At 35.2% G+C, this 12,197-nt stretch overlaps 1 protein-coding gene across 1 annotated transcript in view; it reads left to right on the top strand.

Annotated features, from left to right (window-relative positions):
• rtknb (rhotekin b) overlaps positions 1–12,197 on the top strand; it is a 71,424-nt gene that overhangs the window by 5,942 nt on the left and 53,285 nt on the right. The window contains 7 exon segments of the mRNA NM_001328566.1: positions 3,572–3,771; positions 3,959–4,020; positions 4,123–4,176; positions 4,260–4,377; positions 7,613–7,837; positions 11,584–11,678; positions 11,775–11,881. Coding sequence (NP_001315495.1) covers positions 3,572–3,771; positions 3,959–4,020; positions 4,123–4,176; positions 4,260–4,377; positions 7,613–7,837; positions 11,584–11,678; positions 11,775–11,881 — 861 coding nt within the window.

Raw genomic sequence — 12,197 nt, 5'->3', positions numbered from 1 at the left:
GAATGCCTGTTTTGTTAAACATCGGTATGAATCTCAAAAGATAGAATTACAGCTATTAAAGGAACAATATGTATGTTTTTGCATTCAAATATAATTAAAAACGCTAGAACAGTGTATATTTTGCTGACTTATGTACTTATTTATCCCTCAAAGATTGATCAAATCCAGAGAAATAAGCAATTTTAAGTGCTAATGGCATCACACACACTGTATATCTTCAGTTCAGTTTTATAGAAAACAGGGAAACATTAAGGACACTTTCATATGTCATGTGTTTTATTTCCTGTAGGATGTCTCGACAGCCTTTCAGAAGTGCCATACATGTAATGAAGTCTACACTCACCGGCCACTTTATTAGGTATACCTTACTGGTACCGGGCTGGAGTGGCCTTTTTCCTTCTGAACTGCCTTAATCCTTTGTGGCATAGATTCAACAAGGTACTGGAATTATTCCTCAGAGATTTTGGTCCAAATTGACATGATATCAGGCTCTGGCGTTGACACAATGCTCAATTAGTAATAATGGGCCCAAAGTGTGTCAAGAAAAACATCCCCCACACTATTACACCACCACCAGCAGCCTGAGCAATTGATACAAGGCAGGATGGATCCATGCTTTCATGTTGTTGATGCCAAATTTTGACCCTTCAATCTGAATGTCGCAGCAGAAATCAAGACTCGTCAGACCAGGCAAAGTTTTTAAGTTACTGTTGCCTTTCTATCAGCTGGAACCAGTCTGACCATTCTCCTCAGACCTATGGCATCAACAAGGTGTTTGCGCTCATAGACCTGCCGCTCACTAGATATTTGATCTTTTTGAGGCCATTCTCTGTAAATCCTAGAGATTGTTGTGCATGAAAATCCCAGTAGATCAGCATTTTCTGAAATAATCAGACTAGAATGTCTGGCACCAACAACCATGCCACATTCAAAGTCACTTAAATCACCTTTCATCCCCATTCTGATACTCTGCTTGAACTGCAGCAGATCATCTTGACCATGTCTACATGACTAATTGCATTGAGTTGCTGCCATGTGATTGGCTGATTAGAAGTTTGCATTAACGAGCAGTTGGACAGGTGTACCTAATAAAGTGGCCGGTGAGTGTACATAAATAACATTTCTTTTAGAAATAAACGTCAGGTTCACATAATTCATGTTCTGCACTTTAGAACTTTTTTTGTAAAGGGATAGTTACACTGGGGAATGTTTGACCTAGTAAACTTTGACCTTCCATAGGATGTTTTTGTTCATGTCTTTTTTTTTTCAGAATATCTTGTTTTGTGTTCAATAGAAGAAAGAAATTCATGAAAGTTTTAGAACCACTTGAGTGTCAATAAATGATGAGGAAATTTTCATTTTGGGCTGAACTGTTCTTTCAAGGGAGCAAAGTGAGCATTGATTATCCCTGATTCTCATGGTGCATTGTGTGACTTTTCAGGAAGCAAATATTTCAGTGCACTGATTAAGACTCCCTGTTCAGTGCCCTAACTACTGAATAAAGCAGCTGATTGAGACGCACCCTTCATTTGTTTTTGCACAAATCCACAAGTGTGGTAATTCAAGTCAGCTGGTTATGTAACAAAATGAACCCAATGTAAAAAGAGGTCTCATGATAATCCACACAAACGGCTTAACATACCTAAGACTAAACAACAACTCTGAATGAAGTTTCTGCTTAAGCTAAATATGCATAAAGATAAGATTGACCTCAAGTGAACTTAAATACATGAGACAAACATAATGGACATGTGTCTGGCATTCGTGGCTTATTTGATTTTGATGGCAGTGTCACGTGATGAGAGTCAGGAACAAGCTGAAACTCAGTGAAAGATTTCCTGGTTCATGAAGTCAGTCTTAGACATCAAGTGGCGTAATCTTTATTTATTTTTTGCATTCTAATTTATTGTATATTTAACATTTAAAGGAATAGTTCACCAAAATAACAGGTCCCCATAATGTATCCATCTTTTACTTGTTGTTTGAGTTTTTTCTGTTAAACACAATTAGGAAGATACTGAAGGATGTTGGGAAAAAAGCCATTGACTTGCATAGTATTTTTTGTTCCTATATAGATGTCAATGGCTAACAATCTTCAAACAATCTTATTTTGTGTTCAACAGAAGCAAGACATTTTTACAAGTTTAGAACCACTCGAGAAAATTGTCATTAAATATTGCACACTTTGCCTGTCACATCTTGTTCACCTAAAAATAAATAATCCTCACCTTTTGCTCACACTGAACTGGTTTAAAACTTTTATGAATTTTTTTCATTTCTGTTGAATACAACATCTAAATTAGTAAATAAATCCACAAATTTCTGCATAAATAAAACAATGAATAAATACATACGCAAATAAATATGTTTAAAAATCCACAAATTCTTGCATGAATGAATATATTAAAAATCTCTAAATGCCTTCTGAAGTTTTCTTCTAAAATGAGTATTTTTTAATCAGGCTCCTATGTGTATTTTCAGTATTATATTTTTTATGGCAAAGAATAAGTCTTTTCCTGGTCTTTAAAGTGAAATGTCTCAATGTAAACAAAGGAGGCTGGGAAAAATATTCATTTTCAGTGGAAATTTCAGATTGCACTTAGAGGTTTTTGCATTTGATCTATTCAATTTTTAGTTTGGGCAGATAAATAATTACATAAATTACACAGATGTTGGGGGGAATAAGTAACACCTGAACTGAAAGTTGAAAGTAGAAGTGATGAATATTTCTTCAGTTTTGAACGTAGTTCTGTATTTTCCTCATCTTCAGAAAGGATCTCATTCAATCAACAGAAGCCAATCAAAATAATTAACCAAGCAATGATGGCAGAGATGGTTCTCTGATGATTGATAGACACCCTCTTATTAGCATGTTGAGCTGATTAAAAGTAAATATGGAACTATGTTCAAAAACTAATAAATGTTGGGGGGGGGGGGGGGTCTTTCTGTTTAGCCCCCCCCTCAACAATCATGTACTTTATCTGCCCACACTATTATTTATTTATTCATTCATTCATTCATTCGATTGTTTGTTTGTTTGTTTGTTTATTAATTAATTTTTTGTTTTTGCAGGTTTCTCTCTCCATATTGACATCCTTACAACAATGTAATCCAATCTAAGTCAATGGCTGTATTTTCCAACATTTTTTGCACAATTAAAGTCTGCATGATCCGGAAGTTGCTGAGACTTTTATTCCAGTATGTTGATGTACTTCCAGCTGAGGCAGAATATTGAGTAGGGGCGGGGCTTTAGTTTTATGCATCATTCCTTCATAGCAAACTAACGGTAAGAGGGGCGTGGTTAAGAATATTGTGACTGAAGCGTCAAACTGACGTCAACCGAAGAACCAAACGCCCTAAATTTGGAAGGAAATTATCTGATTTTGATTGAAGATTAACGTAAAAAACTTTTTTTTTTACTTGCACAGAATGTTAAAAGAATAATAATAAAGAAGAAGAATGTGTGCTAATGAAATAAACACTCCAAATGTTTGATTTCATATATACTTTAAATGACATTCTGTGAATCATTCCTGAATTTATGGACTGAGGTTTCTCCGTCTCTCTGCAGGACAGTGAGGTTCAACAGCGGATCGAAAGGGAAGTGCGGATCAGGGAAGGGGCCTGTAAGCTGTTGGCTGCTTGTTCTCAGAGAGATCAGGCTCTGGAAGCTTCCAAGACTCTCCTGACGTCCAACAGCCGCATCCTGGCCCTCATGACGAGACTGCAGCGCATGAAGGAGGAGCAGGCCATGCTGAGAGCCGGACGCAGGTACTGCATACAGCCCTGACACACTCGCCACAGCAGCATTAAATACTTCTCTGAGCTTATAGATATTAATAATAAAGGAAGGTATAACATAGTTATGATGTGTATACAGTATTAGAAGTTTTGTTGTGGAATATTTCCTCAATATGTCCAAACCTGATGCCTTGTTGTATTGATTGAATGCTTTCAGGTCATCTGATGGAGGCTGTGTTGATGATCGATTACCTTGTACAGCAAAACTGGCCATTTCAGGTGAGGAAAGACATCCGATTTTGTCTTATTGATTTGATTGGCTTCTGCATTTTAATACACTTTAATAGACTTTTAATTTTAATAGACTTTGATTACCCTTAGATATTCGGATTCCTCTCATGTGGAAAGACTCTGAATATTTCAAAAATAAAGGAGGTGAGTTGTTTGAACATATGGCCACATCAAGTCATTTTGTTGTTGTTTTATTCACTGATTTTTCTCCCTCCTCCTCTGTTCAGAGCTGCACCGCTGTGCTGTGTTCTGTTTGCTGCAGGTCGGGACTGAGATTTATGATACTGAGCTTGTAATAGTGGACCGGACCCTCACTGATGTCTGTTTTGAAGAACCTGTCATATTGTGAGATACTCCTCATTGTACTTCCTATTATTTCTTTCGAAAAGAAAAGAAAAGAAAAGAATGAATAATCTGTTGATTTTATTACATTTTTTCCCTTTTTTTCTCACTTCTTAAGAAAAAAAAAGGAAAAAAAATATGTGTATACAGTATATATATGTGTGTATACAGTATGTATATATATATATATATATATATATATATATATATATATATATATATATATATATATATATATATATATATATATATATATATATATGTGTGTGTGTGTGTGTGTGTGTGTGTATACAGTATATATATGAATATATATACAGATGAAGTCAGAATTATTAGGAAGATAACAAGAAAGTCTTATTTGTTTTTTTTCAGCTAGAATAAAAGCAGATTTTTTAAAAACCATTTTAAGGTCAAAATTATTAGCCCCTTTAATTTTTTATAGTCTACAGAACAAACCATTGTTTTACAATAACTTGCCTAATTACTCTAATGTGCCTAGTTAACCTAATTAACCTAGTTAAGCCTTTAAATGTCACTTTAAGCTGTACAGAAATGTCTTGAAAATTATCTTGTCAAATATTATTAACTGTCATCAGAGCAAAGAAAAAATAAATCAGTCATTAGAAATGAGTTATTAAAACTATTTTGATTAGAATATTGTTGAAAACAACTCTTCTTTCCGTTAAACAGAAATTAGGGAAAAAATAAATAAGGGGGCTAATAATTTTGACCAAGTGTGTGTGTGTGTGTGTGTGTGTGTGTGTGTGTGTGTGTGTGTGTGTGTGTGTGTGTGTGTGTGTGTGTGTGTGTGTGTGTGTGTGTGTGGTGTTTGTCTGTGTGTGTGTGTGTGTGTGTGTGTGTGTGTGTGTGTGTGTGTGTGTGTGTGTGTGTGTGTGTGTGTGAACGATGTATATATATATATATATATATATATATATATATATATATATATATATATATATATATACATATATATATATATATATATATACATATATATATATATATATATACATATATATATATATATATATATATATATATATACATATATATATATATATATATATACATATATATATATATATATATACATATATATATATATATATATATATATATATATATATATATATATATATATATATATAAACGTATATATATATACATACATATATATATATCATGATATATCATGTAGACATGGTCAAGATGATCTGCTGCTATTCAAGAATGATTGTTAGTGCCAGACGGGCTGGTCTGAGTATTTCAAAAACTGCTGATCTACTGGAATTTTCACGCACAATAATCTCTAGGGTTTACAGAGAATGGTCAGAAAAAGAGAAAATATGCAGTGAGCAATTCTGTGGGCGCAAATGCCTTGTTGATGTCAGGGGAGAATTGCCAGACTTGTTCGAGCTGATAGAAAGGCAACAATAACTCAAATAACCACTCATTACAACTGAGTTATGCAGAAGAGCATCTGTGAACACACAACACTTCTAACCTTGAGGCTGATGGGCTACAGAAGCAGAAGACCATACCGGATGCCACTCCTGTCAGCTAAGAACAGGAAACTGTGAGGCTATAATTCACACAGGCTCACCAAAATTGGACAATAGAAGACTGGAAAAACGTTGCCTGGTTTGATGAGTCCCGATTTCTGCTGCAACATTCGGATGGTATGGTCAGAAATTGGCATCAACTACATGAAAGCATGGATACATCCTGCCTTGTATCAATGGTTCAAACTGGTGGTGTTGGTGTAAAGGTGTGGGGGATATTTTCTTGGCACACTTTGAGCTTATTAGTACCAATTGAGCATTGTGTCAACCCCATAGCCTACCTGAGTATTGTTGCTGACCATGTACATCCCATTTTGATCACATCTTCTGATGGCTACTTCCAGAAGGATAACGCACCATGTCAAAAAAGCGGGAATCATCTCTGACTGGTTTCTTGAACATGTCAATGAGTTCACTGTACTCAAATGGCCTCCACAGTTACCAGATCTCAATCCAATAGAGCACCTTTAGGATGTGGTGGAACGGGAGATTCTCATTATAGATGTGCAGCTGTCAAATCTGCAGCAACTGTGTGATACTATCATGTTGATATGGTCCAAAATCTCAGAGGAATATTTCCAGTAGATGAATCTATGCCAAAAAGGATTATATATATATTAATAAATAAATATATATATATATATATATATATATATATATATATATATATATATATATGCATGTATGTATATATATATATATATATATATATATATATATATATATATATATATATATATATGCATGTATGTATATATATATATATATATATATATATATATATATATATATATATATATATATATATATATACATACATGCATATATATATATATATATATATATATATATATATATATATATATATATATATATATATATATATATATATATATATATATATATGTGTATATATATATATATATATATATGTATGTGTGTGCGTGCGTGTGTGTGTGTGTATATATGTATTTATATATTTAATCCTTTGTGGCTTTTTTTGTTTGTTTTGTTTTCTCAATTTGAGTCATTTAATATTATACTATTTAAGATAAGCTATTAATTTATTTTTTGCATTACTTTTAGTTATCTGGGTAAGTTTTTCCCAAAGTGTTTCATGTTTTAAAACATTTAAATTTATGTGATTTGTGTTAATATATATGACTTATATAATTATTTTTTTGTGAATAAATAATTTAACCTTTTCCATTAGTATTACCTAACTATTTTAAAGATAAATTATTATTACACTCAAACAATGTATTGATGAATATTTAAAAAAAAGTTTTCTCCTGGAATAATATCAGGATTTTATTCACACATTAAGATAAAATCTAATCATCATGTACTGGCCCTCGGGGTGGTTTCAAACCTTTTATTACTTTTTTTTTTCTCTTGAACACAGAAGAAGATATTCTGAAAGAAATTTGGTATCCATTTGCATCCATAATAGGAAAAACAAACAGGTCAATGGTATCTAACATTTTTCAAACAATCTTCTTTTTTGTGTTCAACAGAAAAAAGTGAATGACAAGCACATGACAGAATTTATTTTAGATTTTTATTTATTCAATTTTTAATTAGACTTTCTTTGCTTGCATTCTAATAATGACATTTGATAACCTTCATATCTAATACAGTAAAGCAGTTTTTGTTGTTGCATGTTGTTTCAGCTCTGATGCACCTCCAACATTCAGCCTGCGGGTGGAGCTCTACAGCTGCTGTGTGGAGGAGGACTTCAATGTGGGTTTCTCCTCACGAAGGCTCAGCCGGTTGGGAAGCTCAAGCTCCTCCACTAAGAGGCTCTCCTCAGCTTCCAGCAGCACATCTGGATCAGCAGGAGGCAGCAGTTCACCTGGAGGAGAATCTCCAGTTCTGCCGCCTGCGCTCTCTTTGCGGTAAGCTAAAAACAATATATACATGTGTCATTACTTACATGTCTCATACAGCACACCGTATCTATGCAAACACAGATACACAACACTGGGAAAGTGTTCAAAGTTGTCTACCACTCGAAACCAGTTGACAAACATGAGATAAACGCATGAGAATTGAGTGTCAGAGCAGACAGACACACCTTCAGATGTTTATTTTCAAAGCACTCGCTCTGTCTGAGAGCAGGGCCAAGAAAAGCAGAGTCTAGGGTGAATATTGAAACTAGTTAAATGTTTTGGAGTTGAATTTTTTGTCTGGGGGGTTTTCGTATAATATTTTCTTTGTCTTTTTTATCATTAACATGTATATTTAGCTTTTTGTCAGAAGAATAAAGCAGTTTTTGATTAATTTTCAATGATTTTTAAATGTAAAATATTTACACTTATGTAAAATGGTGTTTATTACACATTTTTGTACAAAAAATATTTGATATTTAGACTTAATAATAATAACAACTTCATGTTCATTCATTTAGTCATGTTTAGGGGTTGATTTAGTTAGCTGTTGTCTAAAAAAATTGAATAAATAAAATAAAATAGTTTATAATAAAATATTTAATTAAAAATGTACTTTATAATAATATTCTAATATAGCATACTTTATATATATATATATATATATATATTGTAAATGAGCAATATCATACGAGTAGCAGTGTGATATGGCTGCATATCGACACTGGTGGGAGTCGTGCATTGGCTTGAGGCCACAGGCCGAGTGCCTTTGTGTATCTCCATGCATGATATACAGCCATATCGCACTATTACGAGTGTGATATTGTTTTTAATATACAACAATTCGATGGCATAGTGTCAATCAAACACAGAGAATCTCAAAAACTCTTTTGTCTAAGAAGCTACTTTCTTCCGCCATTCGTTCTCATTTGTAGCTGACGACAGAACAGCAGAAACTGTTGCTACTTCACAAACGTCACTTTATTGCTGGTGTTTGAATGATTCCCTAGCATAATGTCTAAAGTGATGACAAAACAGGTGATTTTGCTGACATTTTAAGATTATAAGGCTGAACGGCATGATATGCCATCAGTGTACAGAGATTCCCCAGTATTTCTTTGCTGATATTAACCCTGAAAAAACCCCAAAGCAAAGCAAACACTAGCAAATTACTATGATGTAAATACAGCACTACAACATACAAAAGAGAGAAATCGACTTAAATGTCACTTACCTGCCTTATGCTGCATTCACACCAGATGCGGAACGCGCATCAATCGTGAGTGATTTACATGTTAAATCAATGCAAACTGGCGATTAGACATCCTGCGGCGCAATACACGTGAATGGCTTGAATGGCGCAGCGCGATTTGAGCGTTTTGCGTGTTTTGCGCAAATTGCTCGTTCAAAAAAAAGTTCATCAAACTGGGCTCGGATCAGTCAGAAAACCTCCGTCATCCAGGTTCAGTTTCTGGAGGAGTTTATGAGCTCACAGATCTGGAAGCGGGAATGAAGAGAGTAAACTCAAATGTTTACGTTGCTATTTACGTGCGAATAGCGTGATTTATAAATGTTCCGCACTTTCAGAATATTGCACATCTATCAGTCAATCAGATTTGAGAACCAGACAGATCTGTTGTATATGTATAAATATATAAAATGCTTGAGAACAATAAATCATCTCAAGTTCAAAGACAAACACTTTTTGTCAGTCCTAAAAGTTTTTAAACCACGTCAATTTTTTTGTTGTTTTGCATTTCAAACAATCTTCAGTCAATGCAACTTTGCACACAGAGACCCTTAAAGGTCCTGTGAAGTTAAAATATAATTTTTTTAGATGTTAAAGGGCACCTAGTTTAGCCCTTTTCTAAGATTTATTATTAATATTCTGTTTTTTCTGAGTGTGCAAGTTTAAGTTCAGTTCAAAACACAATTCAGACTTTTTTTTTTTTAGGGGTGTGTTGCTTCACATGAAAATTAGTTTTGACTTCCCGTCCAACTTAACAAGGGGGCGGAGCCAAGAGCTCCCCTGCTTTGTGGTTGGCAACAGACAGGCAGACAGACAGAAGCAACATGAGTGAGAAGGACCAGCATTCAGTCGTACATGTACAACTGGGACACAGTTCAAGCACAGAGTACACGATCATTTGTGTCTTTGTATAGTTTTACAGCCAAATGTGTATTAGTTTAAAATTCCGAGCTTGTACACCAAGACTAATACCCACGCACACTGAATTTACTTTGACTGAGTCACCGGATGCGCCGCTCACAGCCCCGACATGGCCAACCAGACGCGCACATTCGCATGCTTTTTAAAATGAAACTATTCAGATGGCGCTCTGTGGTGCGGCAGAAATATGAACAGTGTCCTGAGTCGTGGCCTGGCGCCGCAGACAGCTGCCGACTTGAGGCATCATTGTGTGTACCCTGATAGAAACCTATGTTTAGAATTCTAATATGCATGGCGTTATGTGCCGCCGAGCGGCACTTCTGGTGTGCGACCTGCAGGCAAATTCATTAATTTATTTCCAATGGAGGGACGCGCATGTGAGGCAACACACGCGCACTTTCCAGTTGCACCTAGTTAAGATCACAGGGAGATTCTGTGACGCCAAGAAATGCAAACCGCTGAAGTTTATGGAAGACGCAATGAAAAGTACACATGTTTGCAAACCCACGTAAAGTTACAAACAATGGAGCAGATGAGAGTGATCATGTGGTGAATGTTGATCTTGTGTTGAGCCCAATGAGCCTTGCATCTAAAAATAGAGCAAGGGTGTTTCTTTGGTGACATTGCTTTGACTCACACGCTGAAAATGGCGGACTGGTCGACCCCAGTGGTGTAGTGGTTTGTGCGTCGACACATGCACTCCGGTGCTCACGGCGACCCGAGTTCGATTCCCGCCTCATGGTCCTATGCCGATGCTTCCCCTCTCTCTGCTTCCCATGCTTTCCTGTCAATACTTTCTACTGTCCTATACAATAAAGGTGAAAACCCCTAAAAAAATAAAAGAAATAAAAGAAAATGGCGGACTGAAACGACAAACTGAGGATATGGTTATGTGCGCCTGGCAATCAGTATTGGTGGACGGGGGAACCACATTCCTACGTCAAGTTGCGGTCAATCTAAAAACCGCTCTAATTGGTCCACCATTTTTATGTTGTTAAATTAAAAAAAAAAAAAGCACTATATGCTTGTGTGTTTATATCACCCCAATATGACGGTCTATACAGTATACCTGCACATATGTCTGTCCAAACAGCTTAAAAAGTATATTTTTCTCCATAGGTTCCCTTTAATATCAATATGCTCTTTTTAAGGATATCTACAGTGTACACTGGTCTGCTCTAAATGGTGATGAAGTTCGCATTTAGAAGATATAATCCTGATATAAACATCCAAAGTTTGTCACTTCCGCCTAAATAGATACATTTTTTTTTATATCACCTCATACTTCAGTTTCTCATCAAATCTTGACCAATCAAATGCTCTCCAGTGTATCTGACATGTCTCGCACCCTTCAAAAAGCTTGTAATTTGGTTTTCATTTGATGCGCTTCAGCTCAAACACTCTCACTGGCAGAGCTGTGATAAAAAAAACACTTCTAGCTGCTTTTTAAATAAAGGAGAGTAGCTACTCTATGTTCTGCTCTCTCTTCATGTTTCAGCTACGATTACGTCAAACATATAAATAAAATGAAAATGCTCATTGAAAAAAATTTCACAGAATCTTTAATGTCATCTCTTGTCTTCAGGGGTCCGAAATATCATCTCCTGGCCCACACCACTCTGAGCCTGAGCCATGTGCAGAGCTCTTTCCGAACACACGACCTGACAATAGCAGACACTGGTGAGAAAATCACACATTCAGCACCTTTTAATGGTCATGGAAACTATTCAGTGTTTCAAACTACAATTAAAAATCTCTTTTTGATCTGTGTTTTAGAGGAGTCTTCATTCTGGTTGCCGCTCTATGGAAATATGTGCTGTCGTCTGGTTGCTCAGCCTCTCTGTATGATTCAAAATGTCATGTGTGGACAGCTCAGAATTCGGGTTTGTAAATGATGATTTATTACAGCATTTTTATACTATTTTCCAGTTGACATATCTGTAAGCCTCGAGCCCTTGGTTATGTTAGTAACTCTAAAAAAAAAAAGAAAAAATAGCTAACTGTCTTGAAATGACAGTGAGTGTGTAAAGTCCCAAGATAATTTTCATACACTTTGTTGCATTCGTCAAAGAGCATAGACTATGGAGTGATGCAATACATCAAACATTTCAAACAAAAAATGTGGATGACAAGATTAATTTAGAAGTTGAACAGATCATAGTGCAAAAGATACATTTAAAAAAATAACTCATTTCATGA

The sequence above is a fragment of the Danio rerio genome, chromosome 21 (assembly GCF_052040795.2).
Source record: "Danio rerio strain M-AB ecotype USA chromosome 21, GRCz13ab, whole genome shotgun sequence".
NCBI classification, from domain to species: domain Eukaryota; kingdom Metazoa; phylum Chordata; class Actinopteri; order Cypriniformes; family Danionidae; genus Danio; species Danio rerio.
This window is presented reverse-complemented; position numbering and strand designations above follow the sequence as displayed.